This window comes from Barbus barbus (genome assembly GCF_936440315.1).
Source record: "Barbus barbus genome assembly, chromosome: 30".
Classification (NCBI taxonomy): domain Eukaryota; kingdom Metazoa; phylum Chordata; class Actinopteri; order Cypriniformes; family Cyprinidae; genus Barbus; species Barbus barbus.
In genome coordinates, this window is record NC_136758.1 from 20458228 (window position 1) to 20484838 (window position 26611).

At 37.3% G+C, this 26611-nt stretch overlaps 2 protein-coding genes across 2 annotated transcripts in view; one reads left to right on the top strand and one right to left on the bottom strand.

The window, feature by feature from the left end:
* LOC306850445 (uncharacterized protein) overlaps nucleotides 1-17519 on the top strand; it is a gene marked incomplete at its 5' end in the record, with an annotated part of 35576 nt that extends 18057 nt beyond the window's left edge. The window contains 11 exons of the mRNA XM_079386100.1: nucleotides 3162-3223; nucleotides 6244-6335; nucleotides 6573-6702; nucleotides 6848-6994; nucleotides 8262-8321; nucleotides 8946-9066; nucleotides 12043-12135; nucleotides 15002-15053; nucleotides 15594-15743; nucleotides 15908-15989; nucleotides 16098-17519. Coding sequence (XP_079242226.1) covers nucleotides 3162-3223; nucleotides 6244-6335; nucleotides 6573-6702; nucleotides 6848-6994; nucleotides 8262-8321; nucleotides 8946-9066; nucleotides 12043-12135; nucleotides 15002-15053; nucleotides 15594-15743; nucleotides 15908-15989; nucleotides 16098-16124 — 1016 coding nt within the window. The 3' untranslated portion in view covers nucleotides 16125-17519. The remainder of the gene's footprint in view (nucleotides 1-3161; nucleotides 3224-6243; nucleotides 6336-6572; nucleotides 6703-6847; nucleotides 6995-8261; nucleotides 8322-8945; nucleotides 9067-12042; nucleotides 12136-15001; nucleotides 15054-15593; nucleotides 15744-15907; nucleotides 15990-16097) is intronic.
* Nucleotides 17520-19275: 1756 nt separating this feature from the next.
* On the bottom strand, nucleotides 19276-19860 carry LOC306850778 (gremlin-2-like; the record flags this gene model as incomplete). Its single annotated transcript, XM_079386637.1, has 1 exon — nucleotides 19276-19860. One exon carries the CDS (start codon nucleotides 19858-19860, stop codon nucleotides 19276-19278), a length of 585 nt encoding a protein of 194 aa, XP_079242763.1.
* Between the last annotated feature and the right edge of the window lie 6751 nt (nucleotides 19861-26611).

Below are 26611 nucleotides of genomic sequence, written 5' to 3' on the forward strand. Positions count from 1 at the left end.
CAGGATTGTTAAGGAAACTAAACCTAATCTAGTGCAACTCTTTGGCGGATTCTCACTGAATCGCTCCCTTTGTGTCAACTTTCTTGTTTCCCTCAGCTGGTTTTCATAAGATCTCATGTTTGAGCCTGAAAAACACTCCTGCATGATTGACTAGAGCACAGGCAGCTCTTGCACAAACACACTGGTGACAGGCCTTTGATTTCTACCCATAACAGTCTCAAAGTTTCACAAGTCAGCTCGGCGTTTGTGCGTGTGTGAGATTGGATTCATCGGCATGTGACGCCGACCCCCTCCGGACAATTTGTTTGTTATGTTTCTTCAGTGACTCAGTTGTTCTGCAGCACCGTCTGTTTGGGTCTTCTGAACTGTCACAGGACATTGTTTTGTGGAAACATACTGAATCATGGCAGCGATCTCAAAGAAAGCAACCAGAAAACATATGTGCACAATCATGTTCTAATATAAAATCCTTCCTTCTCTTCTCTTTGTTAGCCAAACATTGTGCCGTTTTATACTTAGCAGTGTTTAGAGAGAGAAGGTGGTGTGTGTCCATACAGCTGAAGAATTGCAAACATGGTAGCATTCGTTGTGTATTTTCTTTTGTCTGGTTGTGTACATTTGGAAGATAGTAATTATGGAAGCTTGGCACGAACTGAACATTGTAAACCTGCTAAGAACTATGAAACTGCTTGGAGAAAAGTGTTTGGCCTATGAAATATGTAACAAGAGCAGTTACAGAAATGTAGTTCAGTTCAAACCTGATCCATAAGCTACTTAACCCAAGGTTGCTCCAGGGAGATTCCTCCTGTAATAGGTGTTATTTGGATAAAAGCGTCATCTAAATGATGAGCTATATAACAGTAAGAGTGAGTGAATTTCAGGTGATTATAGTCATTGGGGTGTAATACATATAATTGAGTTTATTGTTTCAGAAATGTGAGAATTTTTACTCAGACACTCCTACTATAATTTACACTGAGCCTTTCTGTTTAGCAGAACAATAGATCTCTGAATGGGTTTAGTTATTATTATTATTATGTATCCTGCTGGCCCAAATTAATTCAGTGTTCTTTAGTGACTCACATTCAGTTGTTCTGCAGTGCATGATATGATATGACATGAAATGATATGATTTGTTATTTTTAAATTACTATCACATTTCTTTTTAATGCTAAACACATCTTTTGAATTCACGTGTATGTTTATAATAATAAAAAGAATAATCAATAATAATAATAAAAATAATTAATAGTGACCAACAAATGCTTAACACATATTTAGAACAAATGACATTATAATTATGATAATTATATTAATTACATTAGTAGTAGTAGTAATAACAGTAGTAGTATCAAATCATATAAAATATTATTTATTATTATTAACATTTCTATTTATTATTGACCAACACACGCTAAACAGATCTAACTTTAGCTCAATGTCCGCTACATACAAAGACAAAAAAATTCAATGCAAATAACACATTAAAATATGTAATTCTTTGGTATCTCTAATGCAGAGACTATAACTGATCATACAGTATGCAAACTTTGTTGTGCTGATTGCTTTTTTTCTACAAACTTTTGAAGCTTTCAAATGGTCTCTCCCTCAGATTAAGGCAAGCCCACCATTCTAAACTACTGCATCAGTTATTTGGGGAAGCACAGAGCATATCCCGGACATCAAGAGACAAATTCTTTGTTTTGGAGACTTTGTTGAGGGGGTGTGGGGATTACACTGTTGTTGTTTGTGTATGTGGTGATCGGGGTATAGATCTGGTGGGATGCTGTTGTCAGATTGATGACAGGTTAAATTACCCATAGATCGTGCATACTTTTTTCACTCTCTTTCTCGCTTTCGCTCTTGCTCTGTCATGTGATTCTTCTCCCCATCTCTTTTATGGCTGTAGTTGCTCTCTTTGATATCTTTCTTCCGTAACAGTAGTAATGGTTTGCTGTCTGTCTCCATTTTCTATGTCTGTGCATTGGCCAGATATGGATGTTTTTGTTATTCTTTCTTGTGCGGTTTCTGGAACGCGCCAGTGATCAATTTCTCAATTCCCCAAATGACTGAACACACAAAAGTTATCCCATAATAGCTCTATTTAGCACAGAAAAAGTGTTCAGTCTAGCCAGCTCAATAACAGGCCTGCTAGAGATTCAGATGCTTTTATTATGTAAAAGCAACTCTGGAAAATAAATGTTTGGTGCTGAGTAAACATGTTTTGATTGTTCGATTATATGATCACCCATGCCCAAGTTTAAAGGCTTTTTTTATTTTACTTTTTGAACATTTAGTTTGTATTGTACTGTGTTGCTATTGAACCATGTAAGTTTAAATATAATTTTTTGCAAGAATTTTTACTGTTCATGAAAGAAGTCTCATGCTCACTAAGGCTGCATTTATTTAATGAAAAATACAGTAAAATGACAAAGTATAGTTTATTAGAATTTTAAATAACTGTTTTCAGTTTTTCTATATTTTAGAATGTAATTTATTTCTGTGATGGATGAATTTTTAGTTGCCATAACTCTAGTCTTGAGTGTCACGTGATCCTTCAGAAATCTTTCTAAAATGCCGATTTGGGGCTCAAGAAACAATGTTGAAAACAGTTGTGCTGCTTAATATTTTTATGGAAATCATGACACATTTTTTTCTGGATTCTTTGATGAATTGAAAACTCAAAAGAACAACATTTATTTGAGATAGACATTTTTGTAACATTAAAAATGTCTTCACTGTCACTTTTTATGAATTTAATTCATCCTTGCTGAATAAAAGTATTTATTATTTAAAAATATTTTTAATTAAATTAAAATAAATATATAAAACAAATATTGTATTATTAAGTCCTTTAAGATATAATTTAATACATAACATTTAAAGTCATTTTGATTTATGGATGTATTATGATTTTGATTATGAATTCATGAAAGTATGAATGACTCTTATTTTCGTATTACTGGAAAAATGTGATTTGGTATTTAATTCATTGGAAAATCATTTCAAATTCCCAGACACCTGACAAGTGGTACTCATAGTTTTTCCCAGCAGCAGGGACTTCAGTTAAAGTCTTTGCCTGAGAAATCATTTGAACAGATCTTGAGTCCTGATTGGTCGATCATTGATGGATTTTTCTTGTCTCTTTCTCTGTCTGACAGCCATCCTGAACATGGACTGCACCGTGGTGGATCTGGAGATCCTCCAGGCGTTGTATGAAAATGTAAGTCCACAACATGACAAGATGTGACAGTCCAGTCCAGATAAGCAAATGTGATAAATCCTGACATTTCTTATGAAGTATGAATTCCATAAGTGATCATTTATCATATCATTAAACTCTTAAACCTCTCAGAACTGGACAGAATATATCCTAAACTCTTGGAGCTTTGCCTTGACGTGGTCCGCTCCAAAAGAGAGCCGCGGAAATGTGTGTTAAATACCAAAACAAACATGCAGGCCACAAACACCGCTGGAATGAGTAAGGTTTACCATGGAGCCGGGGTGCGTGTCACTGTCTGAGGGAAAGAGAGAGAGGAACACTACGACTGTATAAGACAGACATGCAGACATGGAACTGACGACAGACAGGAAGACAAATGAAGAGGATGAGGTTTTCCCCATCAAAGAATCAAAAGAGAACAGTTGAAAAACTCAGAAAAAAGACTGCGCTTTGAGATTTGTAGCTTATGTAACTTATTGGCAGTTACAAACTACGTCAGTTTGACATGGCAACATAAATCAAACCTCTTTCTTGGAAGATCTTTGACTCACTTTTAGATGATTGGCTGCTATTTTCTTTCATTCTTTAAGTGTGATGATGAGTTTGCTCACTATGATCGCCATGTGCATTGCAGCAACAGTCATAAATCTCGCTGTCAGCACTAGAGCTCCTTTACATGTTTTCTGTATGCGAGTGTGTGCCACACGTCATTATGATGAGATAAAGACAGGGCATTATAGCCACACATCATCTTAAGACCTACAAGATGCCAGAACGTTCCTCACACGTCTGATAATTATTTCAAAACACTTCATATGTTGCCACTTTTCTTGTGATTTTGCTCCATGTATCATTTCGACAATATGTAACATTTTATAATAGCTTTCATATTTATATATAGTTGTTCATGAAACTGATTAAAAAGAAAAAATTATATTTACAATCAAAATGTCGGGACAGATTTTGTGGGAAACTGCATACAAACATTGTTCACCTGTTTGTGTCACATCTGTACAAGAGAAACGTAGCTCTGGCTGTGTGTAGCGTGAAGGCAGCCAGGGGCGTCATGCACTCTTTATTTTTGAGGGGGCAGGAGCTGGGGTGGGGTCATCATGTGAGACAAAGCAGCCACAACAGCACTTATGTTTTATTTATTTTTTTCCTTTTTATTTGAAACATTCCCAAACGCATTAACTATATCATGGAATATCTTGATTCTCACCTTTATAGATTGTTAGTTGATCTATACACTGTAAAAAAAAAAAAAAAAAAAAAAAAAAAGTTGAGCCAACTTAAAATTTTAAGGCAACCAGCTTCAGCAGATTTTTAGTTTATACAACAAAAAGTTGAGAATCTCCTACAAAAATAAGTTGAGAGAACTCACAAATCTGCTGAAGCTGGTTGCCTTAATTTTAAGTTGGCTGAACGTTTTTTTTTTTTTTACAGTGTAGTGGGCGATGGTCAAAGTAACCTAATGTAATCTATTAACTATGCATAAAAACTGTCTGTTTACTTAATTAACAGATATGGGTGCCATGCATATTTTTAATAGGACTGACTTTATATTTAATGTGAATTTAACATTGAAAGTTAATGTGAATAAAAACATTATAAGTTAGGCTACTAATCATACCACTTTCATTGCACAGAAAGAGAGCAAAAAGATAATTTACATTATCACAGAACATTTTCAGTGACAATCTAGATTTCAAGCACTCTCAAAAACTCCCATTAAAATCACTGAAGCTGTTTACACCATGAAATGAATATCTTACTTACAGATTCGTACACACATTTGCACTTCGTTGTTTCTGACGAGAGAATTCGCCAGAAAGAGGTATTCAGTCAGCGAGCGAGAGAAGAAAACACCGGCATTTTAGCGATGACTCATCTGAACGCCTCTGATTGGTCACTGCATTCATAAGCTCAACAGCATCGTGTGTGATTGGTTATAATGCGCAGTGCTGTAAACACGTGTCTGTCTCTGGCTCAGAGCCAGCCAGAGAATGCAGATTTGATTTTAGCAGATGATGATATGACGCACAGAATGATTTAAACACCCGGTGTGATTGTATTAAATATAGAAAATATTAATCGGCGATTTTTGTCTTTTGGAAGCTGCATTCAAAAGCCACTTGGCTCAAAAATCTGAGGGGGCACGTCCCACTTTGAATGGGCATGACGCCTCTGAAGGCAGCTAACTAAAGGGTTTGTCACAACTAATGGCAAAAATTAACCATGAATCATTCAGAATTTTAGATCTCCAGTAATCATCGGTTGTAAAAACAAACAAACAAAAAACATTATTTTTCCAACCGCTGTCCCAACCACATACATTCGCGCAGAGCCAAATCACAACCAAAACAATGTTCTTCCGCAAGATGCATGCAGTTTTACTTTTCAACCACTAGAGGGCCAAAAGTCACATAGTGGAGTGTTAACAACTAATAAAGAAACGTGAAGGCGTGTGTGTGTGTGTGTGTGTGTGTGTGTGTGTGTGAGTGTATGTGTGTGTGTGTGTGTGTGTGTGTGTGTGGAATTATGTGTATGTGTAGTAACTTTCTGCTGAAAACTATCTTTCCTTCCATCCCTCTGTTTTTCCTCTAACCCACCCACCCACCCACTGTAGCTTGAGGCGATGTTGTTGAGTTTAGATGTTGAGGTTGTTTCTCTTTAGTGTGTGAGACTCCAAGCTGTCTCTGACTCCTTCAACCAAAACCACAGAACACCCCCTCACACACACTCACACACACATAGTATATCCCCAGTTTCCTCTCTCCCGCTTGTTCTCTCTATTCTCTTTTTCACTGTCTGAAGTGTAGATCATATTTTGTTTTTTGGAGCATACAAAGACCATAAAGATCTTAAAGCAACACAAACACACTCCAGAGAGCATTAGAGTTTATATCACTATTAGATAGTTATAAAATGCTTTATAAGGAGAATATAAGTGTATTTTCCCTAAATGAAATCACATTTTCCTTTCTCTGCTTTCATTCTGTTTTTTTTCTGTTAAACAGAGAGCTCAGAAAGAAGAGATGGATCAGCTTGAGAAACATATCAAGTCTTCAAAAGATAAAGAAAATGCAAAAACACTGGACAAGCCTGAACAGTATATCTATCTATCTATCTATCTATCTATCTATCTATCTATCTATCTATCTATCTATCTATCTATCTATCTATCTATCTATCTATCTATCTATCTATCTATCTATCTATCTATCTATCTATCTATCTATCTATCTATCTGTCTATCTCTCTGTCTGTCTGTCTGTCTGTCTGTCTGTCTGTCTGTCTGTCGTTCTATTCTCCTTACATCATTAATTTTGCTCCCTCTCTCTGTTAGGTTTCTGCTGCAGTTGTCAGAGGTTCCTCAGTTCTCGGAGAGGGTTTTCTGTATTCTCTTCCAGTCCACCTTCACAGAATGTGTTACATCAGTTCAGCGCAAGCTTGAAACACTGCTGAGAGTCTGTACGGTGAGAGAGAACGTGAAGCACACTAGTCAGATTTCACTGACAGCTTCACCATTGTCGTATTTCAAGTTAATAGTTCAGCTAGAAAGCAGTGAAGAAAACATCTGTTTCACTCCATCGCTTCCTCTTCTCCCTCTTCTGTTTGAAGGCTCTACAATCAAGTCAATCCGTCCAGCTGGTTCTAGGTTTGGTTCTAGCATTTGGGAACATTATGAACGGGGCCAACCGAAGCAGAGGACAGGCAGACGGATTTACCCTAGACATCCTACCCAAGTTAAAAGATGTCAAGAGCAGTGTGAGTAAAAATGAGATCCATATCACTAGTTTAAAGGTATTTTTTTTACACTAAAATGAAAATTCTGTCATCATTTATTTATCCTCATGTCATTCCAAACCTGTATGACTTACTTTCTGGGACACAAAAGAATGTTTCTGTCTGGTGTGTTCATACAGTGAAAGTCAGTGGGGTCCTATTATTGCACTCTATTGACTATGAGTTTATTTTTATTTTTCATTTTGCAAAGTGGAAGTTCAGATTCTGTTCAGCTGCTAGATAAATGACAAAAACTGTAAAAATATTTGTACTCCAAACCAGTGTGTTTACGAATATGATAATAAATTAAAATAATATGTTAAAAGAATGATTTCCCCAAAAATGAAAATTCTGTCAATAATTACTCACCCTCGTGTCGTTCCAGACCCGTTCGGAACACAAATTAAGATATTTTTGATGAAATCCGAGAGCTTGACTGACGAGGAAGAAAAGAAATGGTTGAATAAAGTAATTTGTTTTGTTTTGTTTTCTTTGCATTTGCATTTTTCTCGCTTCATAAAATTATGGTTGAACCACTGATGTCACACGGACTATTTTAACGATGTCCTGGAACGTGGTAGTTGCATTGCTGTCTATGGAGGGTCAGAAAGGTCTTGGATTTTATCAAAATATCTTAATTTATGTTCCGAAGATGAATGAAGGTCTTATGGGTTTGGAACGATGTGAGGGTCAGTAATTAATGACAGAATATTCATTTTTGGGTGAACTATCCCTTTAAGAAATACAAGTTTGCAAGCAGCGTAACAGGTTGTTTTTGTACAGGTAAAAAATACATGAATTTACTAATATTTTGCCTTACACAGAAGAAAGAAGGTCATACATGTTTTGAATGGCTTGATATTAAGTAAATGATGCCAAAATTCAGATCCACCACATAGACCCGCACTGAAATAGTTTAACCTTAGTCTAATGGAAATTTGCATACAGTACTTTGATGGTCTCCTGACCCCACTAACCAGGTCATAAAGAACCCGTTATGGCAGTATCACTCAAAATGAGCGGTTTATTCAGTATTATGCCAAGGCAGTAGCCTATATCCACATCCCATGCGGTCTGTGTGTCTGCACACATGTGCATGTGAGCGAGCGCCTTTGCAAGCCACCAGGTCTGGCATCTTATTCACAAACGCTTTGAGCTAAACAAGTGTATACAATCCCAAAACATGAAAAATGATTATTCTCCTGTGTTTATTTCCATCTCGCGTCTCCTCCTCCTCTCGCTCTATCAGGATAATTCTCAGAGCCTCCTGTCCTACATAGTTGCTTACTATCTGCGACACTTTGATGAGGTAGGTTTGACCAACTGTTTATTTCACTGGCTTGACTAACAAACCCCCAGGTCCCTTAGAATCACCCTTCATGGTAGGCAAAAAAGTGCCTTTGTTTTTGGTTTCATCACTTTGATTTGCCTTTCTTTCCCTTCACCATATAGACAAATGGCCGCTCTGAATGAGCAGAGGCCTTTGATTGCTTGATGCCCTTTTTGGACGTAGATTAAAAGCACTGTATTGTAAATACCGTCAGCAGTCGGTCCAGATGTTGTGATTACGAACGAGGTTGTGTCCAAATTGACAAAATATGATCCACAGGTTGTTGAAGTGCTTCTAACGTTCAGGCAAATAACAAGGAGAGAGCATGTGTGTGTGTGTGTGTGTGTGTGTGCGTGTGTGCATGCAAGCGGCTCTGATCTCTGACAGACGGAGCGTTATTGAGATTGATTTGTTGTGTTTGATGTTTTCATTGTTTTTGGAATCATAATGATCTTTGCACACCAAACTATTTGAGTAATTCACATTCAATTATTTTTCAAATCAAACATTGCTACAGTTATGATCTCATAAACACAACAGTTTTTTTTTTTTTTTTTTTTTTTGTATGATTGTGCTTTAGATTTTCCGTTGTTTGTGTGTCAGGATGCAGGTAAAGAAACATGCGCGTATCCACTTCCAGAGCCTCAGGATCTGTTTCAGACTTCGCAGATGAAGTTTGAGGATTTTCAACGTGACCTACGCAAGCTACGAAAAGATCTGAATGGTGAGATGTGGACACACGCAAACACAAAGCAAATAAATGAATACACAGGCTTTACACACACTTCCATGCATATACATGAGATCACATACGTGCAAACACATGTGGACATACACACATACCCACAAACATGAACTCACATACAAGTGTGCATTTACAAAAACACACAGACATGTTTAGTTTGTATACACCAGAGCCAATGACCCATTGCTCTCCTTTAGAAGGCTCATTGATTTTCAAATGGCAGTTTTTATTGAGCCCCCAGCTGGCTGCCACAATGATCAATACTGCAAATGCGGTTTGTTAAAGGCCCCAGCATGTAAATAAATGAGAAAAAGGGGTAATTTCAGTACTTTTCCTAGGGGTCTAACCTGTTTTTACAGGCCAGCACTTAACTCCAGGTTTCTGCAGGTGAACTGCCCTTGTACTATGTGTATACATTACTGTTCAAAAGTTTGGGGTCAGTATGAATTTTTATTTTTTTTTGTAGTTCACAAAAATACTTTTAATGAGCATGGATGCATTAAATTGATCAAAAGTGACAGATAAATCGGTACTATTCTATAAATGCTGTTCTTAAACGTAATCTGGAAGCAGCACAACTGACAATCAACATATTAGAATGATTTCTGAAGGATCATGTGACACTGAAGACAGAAAAAATGGCTGCCAAAAATTCAAATTTCCCATCATATAAATAACTTGCATTTTAAAATATATTAAAATAGAAAACAGTTATTTTCATATTTTTATAGTATAGTATGATTTTAATGTACTTCTCAGGTCCGGCAAATGAGGACATACATTTGTATAATGACACAGGTATGACACAGGTATTACAAGGTGAAGGTGACCCATGTCCCCACTTTTCAAAACGCTTATAAATCATACAGAGTGAGGATTTTTTTGGGAAAGTTGAAATGTGAAGGCTAAGTTTAGGTGTAGGGCAATAGCACATACAGTTTGTACAGTATAAAAACCATTACGCCTATGGGATGTCCCCACTTTTCACAAAAACAAACGTGTGTGTGTGTTTGTTCGTTCACTTCTCACTGCTGTGTGTGTGTGCACTTTGATGGGTTAAATGCAGAGCACAAATTCCAAGTATGGGTCACCATACTTGGCCACACGTCACTTCCTTTCCTTTTTGTCATTTTCAAATAAATGTAGCATTGGATCAAATAAATGCAGCCAATTCTTTTTATGATTATAATATAAATCCATTCATATTTTTGAGAGTCCACATTTTAGTCCAGGTTTAACACATCTTTTTACTTACCATTTGAATTATTTTTTTTTTTAAATAAATTATAAAATAAATTTCAGATCCTCTTTTATACCCTGTTAGTAGGAAATGCCATATATTCTGATGTTTTTAAAAAGAAACTAGCAGGCAGGTAAAAGGCTTAAACTTCCTTATAAGTACTCATGTTGCTCCCTGACCAGTAAAGCAATTTATCAGCGTCTTCAGGAGGTTAATGAGATTGGTTCAGCTTTGTGCCGCAAGTCAAAGGTTGTGCGACCCAGCTTAAGTGCACGACGGAGTGTGACTGAGGTGTAAGAATCCGATTACATGCTCAAAGCAGAGTTTAAATCCCTGCAAACATTTTCATTGCCAACACAAAAACACACACACACTCACACAGATGTGGAAATACTCGCATTCCACTGTCGGTGTGTTTGGCTTGTTCAGATCCTTGAAAAAAACACTCGTGGATGTTGATGTGGTCAAATTAGAACACTGCCCTACATCAAAAACACATTTACAATCAATAACTTATCCAGAGTGAGATTGTCTGCCACACTCAAATAATAACGTCCAAGCCTTTTTAGTTCCACTCGAAGCAGTCAAACATATCAGATGGATTTGCATTTGGCTCATGGAAATTTCGATTGAAGTATGGTCGGTTTGATGCATTGTTATACAGCCTATTACGTTCGCCCCTGCTGTTAGCCATATTTTTGCATGCCTTCGCTCAAATCCCTTGCTGGCGATTTGCATTGTTAATCTTTCAAAAGCTTATTAGTTAGGCCCACTATACATGTGGTTGATAAATTGTAAATGTACTTTTCCAGAGCTTGTACACTTAGCTAAATCGTTTTGGCGTACACCTGCTGAACAGATCAAGCCTAAGTTTGTTTAACGCAGGCAAATATTTCTTCTCTGGCAATGTTCTGTGTTTCTCTGAAATTCTCAACTGTTCACATCCCTAAAATCTCCCCGTGGCCCAATAAGCATGGCTTCTCTCTTACGCCAGGCTCATACGATAAATTGATCATCACTACATTAGCAAGCTAAGCTAAGCGCTAAAGCAGATGTGCGACACTGACAGCTGGAAGGGACACAAAGTTATGCGGGTGACCCGGCAGGTCCTCGCTTTCACAGAGCCCTTGATCCAGCTGGCAGGGACATTAGCATGTGTGTTTGCATTGCGCTGATTGCCATGCTGTGATCCATCACCGACTGCAGTGATGGAGTGTGACACGGTGAAGCCTGTCGCCTGTTGTAAGACTCCAGGTGTACAGCGAACAGAAGTGAAGGAAAGGTTCATGAAATGGGATTCATTAGCATCTGTTAGAACAGGTCACAGATTGCACATTTTTCTTTGTAGTGATACACCTATGAAGTGTTGGAAGTGGAAGCAGGAGGAATGTACTGTAACATGCTAACCTGTTAATAAAAGTCCATGCTAGTTGAAATGCTAGTGCTGGTCCTGACAGTCTGATCGGTGAAGACTGGTTAAAAGAAGTTTAGCCATATGGTGGGGCCATCACCGTGCTAGTCTTTTTAAGATATCTGGCTGACTTCCCCAAGAATCCCTACAATGTGTCTTTTGAAGGTTATTTATGTGGATAGTAGTTATATAGGTTGACATAAGATGTTTTCACTGCTTAAAATAAACTGTTCTTCAGTTCCATTAATCATTTTGTTTGTTTCTTTCTCATATCTGTGTTCCTGCTCTCTACTTTATTTTACAGCCTGCTCAACAGAAACAGAAAAGGTGTGCAATGTCTCGTCTGAGGAGCACCTGCAGCCCTTTAAGGACAAAATGGAAGAATTTCTCACTAGAGGTAAAAAAAAAACATTGCAAATATAAGCCCTGTTCAGACGGTTATTGTTTTACATGGGGACCTTGTTAGTTTCTGATTTTATTGCTACTCCGGAAGGAATTTTCCTTCCGGAAACCAAAGTAATATTAGCCATAAGAAATTTATTATTGGAGTGAATTCCAAAGACAGCATTTTCTGGAGTGCATTCCAAAGGCGGTTCATGATACAGTTTTTTTTTGGCATCTCAGGGTGTTTTTTACTATGAATCGAAGATGCTTTGAGATGTGTATATATATATATATATATATATATATACACATCTCAAAGCATCTTCGATATATATATATATATACTTCCTTCAACAAATGTTTTTTTTTTCTTTACAGTTGTACAATATAAACAAATATTTTTATTGTTTTTAAATGCTAATTTTTTATATTACATACAGTAGTATTTTCCCAATACATTTCTTATTTTAAAATAAAAAAAATAATAAAATAAATTATATTTAATAAAAATCTAAATTAAAATAACATTGTTATTTCATAGTCAGTTATTAAAAACACTGGGAATGTAACCTATCAAAACTCAAGTGGAAGGAGAGTTTCTTAAAAAACGATTCACTTTATGGTTACTGAAAAAGGTTTGAGTTGGTTCTTGTAACAAGTAAACCCAAATGTAAACACTCAAAGTTGTCAAGTTTTTCCAAAATTGTTCTTCAATTGTTCATTCAGGGTGGTTCACACTCAACAAAAACAAGACATCAAAGTAAAAATTAATTTTTGTTTAGCTTTTTAAATTTTAATTTTCTTTGCAAATGCACTTCCCAACAAAATCATTCTAAAATGACTTTTTTAAATATAGCTATTCAAGTCATCTGATGAAAATGCCTGTACTTTTTAATATCACGATATATACTGCAGATATGCCCTATTATGTGTCATTGCCTATATGAATATAATCACATCACTCCCTCGTCCAAATACATATTACAGAGGAGCCATGCAAATGTTCTTTTAAAGATGTCACCTTGGGAAAATATTAAAGTCTGAATAATGCTGGGATGGATGTACAGTGACCCTGTGTGAGAGGAGAGACGAGGTGCTGAGAAATAAATGTGACAGAGGCTCTGTGACGGCCTCTGGGAGCCAAAAAGAATTCTGGGAAATACATCTGACCTGACCCAGACCCGATAGCTCCAAAATTATTAATGTAAAGCCAGTGACATGAAAAGTGAGAGTCCTTAATTTCATTATTCTCACTAATTTCATCCATGTTCCACCCCGATGCTTTACTCGCTAATTCAACCCTTTTCAGTATTTTGTTTCTCTGATGAAGGCGAGCCAAATGATCCGGCGATTGTGTTTTATTATAGTTGCTCTCCTTCTTGTTTATTTGCCTACTCTATTCTGCATCTCTGCTTCAATCCATCTCTGTTTGATATGGTTTCTGTTCTCTTGTTTATTTCCTCTATGTTTGTCTGAGTCACCCTGCCTGATCTGTCTGTAGCACTGAAGACTGTTTCTGTCAGCACTTTATTCTCGTCAACAATTCATTGGCTTCTTTTTGTCTTTCACACTCCAATCATCTTCAATTGCCATAGCGTAACCTCTTTTTCCATCGCTCAACTTGGAGCTGGAACGTCTTTCTATTTTTCATTCTCTGCTTCACTACAGCTTTAGCAAAAGCTAAATGCGTTGCCGTCTCTCTTTCTTTGTATTCAAATTGGTCCTCGTAACAAAACCCACATGTGCTCTGGCGGCAGGGTGGGGTCCTCGCTGAAAGGCCCTCTCCTCATCTCTACCCCTTTGATCTGGAGACTCATGGGTCTCCTTCACTGAGCTCTCAGATGGGTGACATGACCACGGAAAGACCCCCTTCAACCCTCCACACTGCCTCCAGTTAGAGAAACAGACAGAACGGGGAACGGAAAAAAAGGAAATGGTCTTATTTTTTGTTATTTGTATGATTTTGAAACTCCAGGAGAGTAACAGTCTCTGGCTCCAGCGATTCAACCACTACTGTTTATTTTTCAGAGCATGAAATTAACTACAGAAAGGAAGAGAGGAAGAAAAACTGAGTGAGACAGGCGTGTATATGTGCTGTTTGGTCTACGCTCCGTCTTCTCATACTATTTTTTTAATGCTGTCCTATTTCCGCTGCCCTGGGCACTGAGAAGCAATGTGATAATCCATTTACCATGGTAACAGGTACAATATATAAATAATAGTAATAGTTATGAGTGCCTCAGCTATCACCACTACCGATAAAAAAAGTTGAATGATTTTTTTGAAGCACAAATGCTTCGAGCAACAAGTCAGTTTAAAATGTTGGGTCCATGAGGTGTGAACTGAAGTGATCTGTGTTTTGGGGATTCTCTGGTTGCACAGAATTGTAGTGGTGAGTGGAATAAAAATGTGTACGAACACTGGGCTCGTCATTCAATTTATTAGTGGATCACAGGAGACTTTCCAAGCAGGAGTAAATGAAGTGACATTGACATTACCGCAGTAATGACTTCAGAGACCTGCTTCTCCATCTGCTGTCAAATGTTCATGCTGAGACTATTTGCAAATATGATTTTACAATGATTTGCTCCTTGATATTTTATGTCAGCGGATTACAACTGGCTTACATGTAATCAGATTTCCGAGGCTTTATGTTTGTCATGAAGATCATAACCTGCAAGGACTTACACAGACATGTATGCACAATTTCACACCTCTCACTTTGACTGAAATGGGAGTCTGTGTGTTTAAAACTGGAACAAATCTCTGATAACCTTTTCCTGATAACCCGTGTCATTCAGTGACCAGCAAAACAAAAACATATTTTAAAAGTAAAAAAGTCTGTGTCACATTTACAATGGCCTATTTTATTCCCACAGCCAAAGCAGAGCTGGAGCTCCAGGAAAAACAACTCGATGATGCGCAGAGGATGTAAGTTGTCTTACTGTGTTAACCGTGCCAAGTCTCTTGTTCACTTATTGTGTCATATTGGTTATGACTCCTCTGAGTTAGTGAGTGTGTGTGTGTGTCTGTTTGTGCATTAGCATCCACCTCTCTATCTCTCTATTTCCGTGTGATTTTTCCCTCACTTGTGGATTACTAATAGTGCAGTTCGCTGAGATTGATTGACAGTTTGTAGACTGTCTTCTTTAAAAAGTGCTGTTTTTCAAAACCTTGGCTCTTGGAGTGGAAAAAAGAGCAAATATGACACATCAGTTAATTCTAAAGTTCTTTGTGTTCATTGTCTGAATGTTTCCATTTCTTCCAAGTACTATCTTACGATTGCTGTGGGCGAAAAGAAATTACACTTGTCGTTCTTTATGTAAGAGCATTATTTTTATAAGCTAAAATTTCACATTTCACATGCTTTAAATAAGCCGATCAATTTCACAATTCCTCAGTGTAAACCTTCTAATCTTATTTTGTAATATTTTGTTCATAGTGTCATGCTTTTCTTTGAATGCTTTCCAGTTTTCTGGAGCTGAGCGTGTTTTTCTCAGTCAAGCCTAAGGCGGGAGAGAAGGAGGTTTCACCAAACACATTCTTCACAGTGTGGCACGAGTTTTCGTCAGATTTTAAGGAGCTCTGGAAGAGAGAGAATAAATGCCTACTGCAGGAGCGGTGAGGAACATTATTCCTCTGTTGCTATTTTGTATGTCTGATTGTCTTCACTGCAAGTCGCCTTTATTTCTATAAAGTTGTAAAGTGGCTCTAAAAGACAATAGTATCATTTAGCTTAAGTCAGTCTCTGCAATTCATTGAATTTAATTTGCATATTTGTTTAGGTTGAAAGCTGCAGAAGAGACTTTCAGACAAGCACAAGAGAAGGCTACCTACAACGTAAAACCTAAACATGCATCAGGGATAGTAAGTATTTAAAAATCCCTCGATTCACATTACAAGCAATGAATAACAAACTCTAACAGTGTAAACTTTAATTGCAACCATGATGTGTTTCACATTCTTCTTACTCAGAAAGCCAAGCTGGGACAGAAGATGTAAATCCTGCTGTACTGATTCCAACAAAACTCCTTGTTTGCCCGGTTCTTTCTTTATTTAATATACTTAAAAAGTTACTTCAATATATTGAATACTTGCCATGAGAAGGTTTGCATTATTTTAGTACATGAACGTGGTCAGAATTTTGTCATTTCTGTAGTTTCATATGAAGACAATCAAAGCTTAAAGTGCCCATATTATGATCATTTACAAGTTCATTTTTTATTTTTTCAGTCTAACTCATTTTGATTAAAAAACAACATTTTTCTCATTTCTCATGCATTGCTGTAGCACCACTATTTTCACTCTCTGCCTAAAACTCTCTCTCTTTTACTTCCTATTCTTTATAGCCTACCATTCCAAAAAGCCCAATCTGATCTTGGTCTGCTGGTCTACTGCTTATAGCATGTCAGAAATGCAACTTTACAGTTTTCAGCTCCAACTATGGCGTCGTTGTTGGAAGTCCATGCTAATTGTTCTTTGAGGGTGGGCCAAAACAAGCCAGTCTGTGAGCATTATGCAAATGTATATAATGGTGACATGGAAGCTAAGTCATGAAATAATGGCAGGACAACAAACGAGGCATTTCAGGCAAGTGTTTTCTGTTAGAGATTAATTCCCTTTGGCATGGACTTTGTGCTTTGTAATTTTGCAGATCATAATATAGCACAAACAGCTATATTACACAGTTAAATAAATGCAAAATAAAAAAAGCATAATGCCATAGGTTCACTTTAAAGCCATACATTGAAACAGTCTAGCTACTATTTTACAAAAGCACGTGGAATATTTAGTATACATTGAATAGTATAGACAAAATCTGCACCTTTATTTTCATATCTTCTGTCAAGAAAGTACCGAAAGATCTATTGTAACCTGTGTATTTAATTATCATAAAATAGCACTCTTATTTGTAGGTGAAAGCCACGATATTTAATGAACTAGAGCAGATAAATAGTGGATTTCATACAGTTTGACTAATTAAACAATCTGCTTCTAAATAATATTTGTTTATTCTGAACTGCCAATGACAGTAATGGAATAAACTGAATACATAAAGAAATGTGAATCTTGGATATAATATCTAACTATGTGACTTGTGTAAAGTCATGAAAATTTAAATGGAAATTTGATCATATTCTGCGTCCGTAGTTTCCTCTACACGTGTTTATGTACTTCAGCCTATGAAATTGACACAGAATTGAGTGATATGTTGTGAGTTTTTCTGTTCCAACTGAACTGTGAGGTGTTTAATGAACAGTTGTTGAGAAACATATGCAAATATTATGATTTATGACTTATACCATTCTTTATTTTGTGTGTACAGCTGTTGTCAGTAGTTCAATAACCTTTAATTTACCTAAATGTATTTTCAATTAAAGAAGCTGACAGCTTTATAGCTCATGCGTGATCATTGCTGTGCTATTCTGTGTGTGTTGCATTAAGAAATGAAGAACTGAAGCAGCTGCCGTATGAATAATTTCCATTTCCTTTCGGAGAAACTGTAGAAACTTACAAAGGTGCATAGAAAATACGGGGGAAAAAAGCAAAAGTCGTATTGTAACGCGAAATAATAGATTTATTTTTAGAAGACATGTTTATTATATATTTTACATATATTCATAGATTTTCTATGGTTTGTCATATAATTTCCTTTATCTACACATTTTTTGCTATTTTGTTAAATATTGTCATTAATGCAAACGTGTCTGTTAGACTTTAAGGTAAAGATTTAACCATTATGAATCTCAGTTTATGTTGTGCACGTGACTCATCATAACAATGGTAAGGCTCAAACTCTCTACGGGCTTGATCAAAGTCAGCCTAGACCTGATGAACTGAAACCAACGGCATCATTTCCATAGGATGCAGCAAAGCTATGGTTTTTAAGCTTATGGCACCAAGTCAAAATATAGTTTATACCCAACTGACAGCCTGTCCTTAGACAAAATATACCATTACCCCCCTCTAATTTCCTGTCGATAAGGTCCACAGTCACCCAGCATCCTTTCATGTCTTCTCCTGTCCTTCATTAGCGCTGATATATACAACGGCTGGGTAGGTAAGACAAGATGGTGAAGATAGATGGTGGTCAGACCGCTTCCACTGTTCTCAAGTATCAAGAGTAATAGAGTGCAACAGTACTCTCCCAATATTTCAGCAGCCTTGATTCCGAAAGTATTTCTCCACATTTTTCATTGAGGAATTTTTAAAACATTTTTGTTAAAGAGTTGAATCACAACATTACAAAATGAAAATGAAAAAAAAAAAAAAAAAACATTTGAAAAGGCAAAGCTAGACTGTGCACTTAATTTTTAATGAGAAAAAGAACTACAATCCCAATGAGCTAATCAAAATTAAAACTATGTATAAATATAAAACTACTGATTTAAAGATGCTGATTATATATAGAAATTATATATATATATATATATATATATATATATATATATATATTGTAAAATATACAATTTACAATAAAAATATACAATTCGCAGTGGCCAGCTCTTTTCTGAATGTTTTTTTGCAGAATGATGGGTAATGTAGTTTTTCATCAGAAAATCAAACATTTAACATAATTATTTACAAAAATTAGTTAAGCTCATACAGGGTTATGGCTTCAACAGGGCCAGATACCATCTGTTAACAACATCAGGTCTGTCTCTTAAGGTTTGCAAGTTATCAATTAAAATGAGTTAAATCAATTCCCCAATGGAGAAAAAGCATGGGATTTTTACTTCCGGAACCCTGACTGTTGCACTCTATAGAGAATCAGCATTGCTGAGGTAAAGCAGGAGATCGCTGGAATACAGACGCTCCATGTTTTGCTAAAGAAAAGCTTTCAAGAGGTCAAAGATCAAACACTGTTCATTTAAAACACATGAGTGTTATTTACTGTTTCAGTTTTGTATGTAATTGTACTCTCAGCTTCAATATATTTGTCAAAAAAGAAGAAAAATCCAGCTTTGTGTTCCATCGCTGCTCGGCAGCTATTAAGCATTCCCGGGTAGCATACTGTGGTACAGTCCAGACATAATGAAGGTGGCCAGTCTTCTGATTAGCTGTTGTCTTTGGCAGGTTTCACACATATATTGTTGGGTGGCCCCAGGTTTTCCAAAAGGATTTTTAGGCATTATTTCATTTGTGTGCCTTCTCAGTATGCGGCATTGACGTTAACAGACACACATTTGCACTGCTTGATTCGCTGCACTTTCTGTTGTCGATACGGCGGCTGGAGCCCAGGACAGTGAAGCCGTACGGTGACCGTGGTTATTCGGCTGGGCCGACAGAAAGCACAGGACTGGAACGAAGTGTTGTGGTCTGGCGTGGATGCTGTTTTTCGACTTCGATGCGAGGTTTGAGACATCAGGTGGCGGGGGATGTAGAAGGAGTTACACTGGCCATAGCAGAACCTGTTGATGACGGTTCGGCTCAGGCACCCCTCCAGGCTCACTGTTTGACGTAACGGCTGTGTTTTGCACCAGTCGCTCTTCAGGTACTTCCTCTCGGTGACCACCAGGGCCTCGCGACTCGACGACAGCATGTCGTGTTTGCTTTTCTGTCGTTGTGATGATGTGTGCTGGGGCAGAGATGCTAGTGTGTGGGATGGTGATGACAAATCATTGCCTTTAAGCTTGTAAGGGGAGGGGATGGAACCCTGGGGCTGTGGCTTCTTGGTCTCTGTCGATACAAAAAGGGTCCATGCCAAAATGGCAGGTATTGCCAGCTTCCAGAACATCCTGAGAAAAGATTCAAAATAGGGAGAAACTTTAGTGCTTCTGTTAGGGATTCAAATGTATACATTGTCAAAGGATTTTGGTCATTATACTATGAACTATGTCCAGTTTGTAAACTCTGTCTTTTATTCACCTAGTCAGCTTTTACTCAGACAAGAGAAAATCAGACAAGAATGGTTAATTTGCATAATTTTGATTGCCTTACCACATGAAACAAAAAATAGTAACCAACATTTTTACTACTATTCAAAAAGAAAGAAAGAATAGTGTTAGGCAATTTGCATAGGCCTAATTTTGATTCACTCACCACATGAAACTCAAACAAAAAACTAGTAACCAACAAAACCAGAAATAAAGGAAGGAAAGAAATGATCTGCAGTGTAGTAACCCCCCTCCAAAACGCCATTATTCACCACCATGATAGCCAACACCCCCCCTCCCCCCCAACCCCCATAAAATAAAACCAACATAACAAAATATAACACAGAAACACACATCTATTTTTATTCAGGCCTATTTTGTTCTAAACACGCATTTAGTAACATAACTAACCAAAATGAAGGACTACATAAGAGCCAGTCGCTAAGCGTCCTGGGAAATGGAAGTCCACTGGCCAGATTCAACGACGTCTCACAGAGAGCCGCTCTGATCTCTCATTAAAAAGAACCGACAATTAAGATTCATTCTACTTTTAATGAAGTCTCTTAAGGTTGTGAAAAATATTATGCCGTATTTTGGTGTCGTGTGAATGTTTTAATTTTGTGTTAACACCTTTAATGTTTGTAATGTTGTTAGCAAGTTCTTCAAAAACAAAAAGATTAGTTAATTCGTACTGGAGTCACACTACACTGTTCACGCTGTATGTTTTTTAATCACTAAAAAAGAACCCACTCATAAAATTCATTCGTTCGCGACACTATTCGTGCTATGTTTTTGTTTCACTAAAAAGAATCTGCTCATATGTGTCATCCCCACGGGAATCAGGCATGAAAGCACATTTTACGGAGCGTCATTCTTAAACATGGACATTGTGAGTAAAAACGGTTCTGGGTCTTACTTGTAAGTCACCCTTACAAAACATGATGCTATCAAATATTACAAGCTCCAAGGTACCACAAATGATTATTAAGAGGTGTTAACATGATAAACTGTGGATACTGTATGTACCATGACATATCTATACAACCATGGTGATAACTTGGTACTTTGCGGCAGTTGTAGATGAATAGACTGACGACTGCAGTTTTACAGCACTTGGTCTATTCTTAAAAGGCAGCAGTTCTTATGTAATGCTGATAAAGTTAAACCCTGTCTTTGGTCTGAACTCTTAATCTTGTTTATCATGGCGCCCTCTGTCAGTTTTGTTTTAGATAACCCTCTGATAACCTCTGACATTTGTGATACTCTACAACCACTGGCATTGTCTGTTTCATTCATGTTCACTCTCCTCTCATTGCCAACAACCTCTTTCATCATGTGTGCTTGGTAGATTGGAAATAAGGCACAGTTGTATTTCATCTATTTAAAAGACATAGTCTTTAGTTTGTTTTTATGTCCCAGAGGCTTTTTAAAAGGATTTTTATGTTTTTCTGGACAGACCAACCAGAAGAGCTCACCTGGAGCTAAACAACATCAGAAAGTTACATAAAGAACTATTACATTCTTTTTCACATGAAAAGAAACGTTGAGCAACATTCAAGTCAAGGAAATGTGAAACTTTCTCTAAAAGAACATACATGAACAGACATAACACAATCTTGATCTGTCAGGTTAACGTTTAAACATACACAGAGTTCTGGCATGAAACTCCGGATGGCACAGTCCGGTAGGTCTAACTCAATCAGACCTAATGACAACATTGGCACAGCTGATTGGTTCTCTCCTGTATTGCTAGCCAATGAGCTCTCTGCTCAACATTCAAATAATATGACTAGTGCTTGTTGTAGCAGTTTCGCAGTGGGCTTCAGAAACCCTCCACCTTCCCGAGCTCCACCTGCATAGATCTGCTACGAGGTGATTCGTGTGTGCTGTAGGGGGTTATTTATGTATGTTATATTTGCAGCAGCAGTATTTCTTGCATGCTTACAGCAGCATATTGTGGATGTATTGGCTGTAGCAAGTCTCAGTACTTGCCCTGACACAGCAGCAGCAGCAGATCTATTATTTCTGGACTGAAGCTTTCGGTCTTGAAAAAATTATTCAAAGAACCACATTCAAAATCTTCTGAAGCCATAATATAGCTTTGTGAGAGAAACAAATTGAACTTTAGGCTGATGATACATCGGGCAATTTTTTGAGCAATTTTGCCGGGCAACTTTTTTTGAGCAATGTGGGCACTTTCCCACTGAAACTGGGTAACACATTTTTATCTGGATTTCTATCTGCAACATTAACTAAAGTTGCCCCGTGTATCATCAGCCTTAATGTGTTTTTCACTGAAAATATTTGTGTATTCACAAGAGTTCAAGAGCTCTGCTTCATGAACAAACTGTTATTAAGTCAAATCTTTTTAGTGATGATTCTTCAGTTCAGCTACACAGACAGGGGGGCTATAAATCTCCCATGAGAAAAATTGTGGTTTGGAGATAATGACAGAGTCTAGTTGGAACATAATCAAGAAAATAAACACAAAACCTTCTATCTCGCTCCCATCTGTCTGTGTATGTGAGAAAGTCAAGGACAGATCATCCACACTGTAACAAATAGTGTGAATTTACAGCGCATACTTGACTGCAGTTACTGGACCTTTTACTGAAGTTTTATAGTATTTTTACACTTTATTGTAATTGAAATGTATACTGTGACTTCACAGTGATATAGCACTGTTTTTTTTAACTACAGTAATGTTATGGGATTCCCCAGCATACACTGCATCATTAATAAATTATTATGATTATATTAAATAAATATGCAGTTCATTTTCTTCACCTAGAATTATGTGGCAACACTTTACAATCAGTTAATTCAATAAACAAGTTGTATTATGTATTTAGTATGTATTATGAATGAATGAACACAATTTACCAATGAACTGTGTGTGTGTGTGGCATGAAGCAAATTAATGAACAAGATGCCAGAAAAAATATAATAAACCAATATTGTGTTAGAATAACTTTTTTACAGTATGTTGTAAATGGCCTAGCTATTCATCCATCCATTCTCCAAATCTTATGTGGAGTCATGGGAGAGCTGGATCATGGAGAATGTGCAAACACCACAAAGAAAGGCTCAGATAGGAATCAAACCTGGGATATTCTAGGACCCTCCCTGAGGGGACAGTCCAACAAGCTACAATGCCACCAAATGGTCTAGTCAGGGGTGTCCAAACCTGTTCCTGGATGGCTACTGTCCAGCAGAGTTTAGTTCCATTCCTAATTAAGCACATTTGAACCATCTAATAAAGGTCTTCAGACTCGCTAGAAATGTCTAGGCAAGTGTGCTGGAGCTGGTTTGGACCTAACTCTGCAGGACATTGGCCCTCTAGAAGCAGGATTGTTTCTAGACCCTGGCCCAGTCCATACTGTTACACTTTGAACAATCCTGGCAGTATTTAACATGGCACTGTTAGTCTGATGATACACGGGGACACTTTTTGAGCAATTTTGCCGGGCAACTTTTTTTGAGCAATGTTGCTTGGGCACTTTCCCACTGAGAATGGGTAACAAATTTCTATCTGGATACTTTAGATCAGTCATGGGCCCTGTGTCTCCCCTTGTTGCCCAGAAACATAGCTCAAAAAGTTGCCCTGTGGATCATCAGCCTTACTCATGGAATTAAATGTCCACAATGCACATGACAAAGAAAAAAATGAACAAAAATAAATGAATAATATGATTTGGTATGATACAGTAAGCAGTAATTTTGCTTTGTGTTTCTCCCCAAAAAAACTTTCTTGCAAATCTTGTTCCCACAGAACACAGCTGCTACAAACAGTTTGAGCGGAATGACTGATGTAAGAAAATCAGTGTAGCGTAAAACAACCAAACCACAAGTACCAGCATCTCTCATTGCGCAGAAGCCAGCATGCACAGCCAGTGATACCAGCATTTGACCGACCACTGTCAAAACCCACAACGAGCCTTCCCTCACACTTCCACAACATCTCCAACCCAAAACAACAGTCACACAAAGCCACATGTCAAACCCTGAAGCTCTCTCTCTATCTCACACCCATACACACATTAAAACACACAAACATCATTGCACGCATAAACACTAACTGGCGCCACTAAATTATGAATTTGACAGGAGTTATCATCACAGCAATTATGTACCTCCCTCTGCCACAAGACAATGTCTTTATGGAATACTTATGCAACATACACACAAATTTACTGACTGCATTCAAACTAATTTCCTCAAGCATGTTCCCTTTTGCTATTGGTTGGTCAAATGGAACAATGTTTGGATCTTCACGCTTTTGAGGGGAATTAACCTACACATGGCTTACTTTACTTGTCTCCATGTTAAGCTAGGTTTAGAAAAAGTATTTTAATGAAACTTAAAAAAAACTTTTTGCACATTACAGTCCTGAAACATGGAAAGCTCTAACATGAAAAATGTATTTCTTCAAATCCAGATGCCATGCTATTATCACACAAAAACTCACTATCGCAGAAGGTGTCATTCCTGTTTCAAGAAACATTTGAATGCTTTTTAAACATGTCAAGACTACATCTGCCCTGAAGCCCAGTCTACCTATTAATGCTCAGATTTTTTTTCCTTAGACATAGTCTAATTCGAACAATTTCATTTGAACATACTGTACAAATGTGTGCAATTTTAAGTGTATTTTTAATGTAAAGATGGCAATTTTAGTGACCAGTGGGCACATATCTCTATATAGAAAATATTGGATAGATTATGATAATGAGAGGTTTCACCCACCAGTTGCCAGGTGCATTCCTGAGTAAACACCTAGAAATGGCAGCATGAATTAAACTCCACCACATGACAAGCTGTCAAAAGTGGCTTCTAATATTATTTCCACTTCCAGTTGTTTTTAAAACATCTATATATAGTCACTCCAAAAAGAAAGAAAAAATGAACAGTTAATTTTTCTTGTCCAAGGTCTTTGTTATTTCACACCACAACAACTAGGATGTTCTACCATGAAAATATGGAGCGCTGAACACAAGAACATGAACGTTACCCTTTGAATCTAAAGACAAGTGGCCATCAACAAAAAGCCAAAGTTAATTTAGGATAACTAAGGTTGTAGAGATGTTTGCAATCTCCAGATGAATCTAGATTACAGTATGAAGTGTTTCCATGGTGTGATTTGTCACCATGTGGTATATGGGTATCTGTATCAGAGAGAGTAGAATATCTGTGGTTTGGGACTGTTGGGTCAGACTCGTGTTACAATACATAGCCGAGGTTTGAAGTGTGGTTGAACAGTTCAACCATATCAGTAACTGAATTATCTGATGGCTGTCGTCACATAATGCTTTGAGCCTGACTTTAACTCCATCAAATACACACACAACACACAGTCAAGTCTATCTTTCTCAAAAGTATTTCACATCTACTGTTGTTAATGTAGGATAATTACAGTTACAACAAATGAATCCTAACCTAATCTTATTATAACAGCATAAACCTTCCATAACATTAACCCTAACCAAACCCTACCCTAATCATAATTATAACTATATTCTAGCCCTCAATCATAGGCACGCACATTGCCATCATTCTCAATAGTACTGGTTAATGAAGGAGTGGTGGGGAATTAGAAGGTCACTGGGAAACTCAAAGGCTGTCAGGCTCAAATCCGCTCAGTTTAATGCGCTCTGAGGGGCAGTCACCACTTTGAACTGAGTTACGGCTGATCCGTTTCCATGCACTTCTTTATTATGCCAATCATGTATTTCTTTCGCAAACACACACGCTTGAGCAGGACTGAAGCCAATACTGTCACACAATCTCACACGTTCTCTCATGCACATGTCCCCATCATCAAACAGTCACGGTCAGACACCCTTGCTCTCAATAGCAGTTCTCTATGATAAACTGTATCGGTTTAATTACATCATGGTTAGATAATAAAGAACTACTTACAAAACACTAACATAAGGATTTAGATATAGAAATGGTTCTAAAAAGCACCAGGGTTCTTTGGCTTGTTAAAGCAGCGGAACCTAAATAGAATCCTGTTTTTCTATGAAGAACTAAAGAACCATTCCAGCATAAAAAGTTTCTTCGCACTCTTAAAAATAAAGGTTCTTCATTGGCATCTATGGAACCTTTCCATTGCATAAAATGTTCTTATAATGGAAAACAGTTCTTCAGATTATTAAAATGTTCTTTGTCTTTTTTAATGAACTGTTCACTGAAAGGTCCTCTGGTGAACTAAAAGTGTCATTGCTGCAAAAACTCCCTTTTGGAACCTTTATTTTAAAAAGTGTATATACTAGATTCTAATAGAATTAATGAATTCATGAAAGAATCTTCTTTTTAGAATGTACCTGTATATCTGGAGTTCTGAATCACGTTTTATTGCTGCGATTCCTTGAGAGGTCACTCAGAGGTCAAAGGTCAAGCAGTAGGTCACAGATCGGCCAAGGCTCAGAGCTCCAGATGTAGAGAAGCAGCGTGGATATCCATCAGAAGTCTCAAAGCTCTCCTGAAGATTGTGCCGTGTGCGTCTCCACCAGCCTTCCCTGTTTGAGTCTAGCTCTGCAGAGGCCAAACTGAAGCAGTTACGCTTTATGGCTCATAGTTCCCCAGTTTCACTCATTTATGTGGCATTCA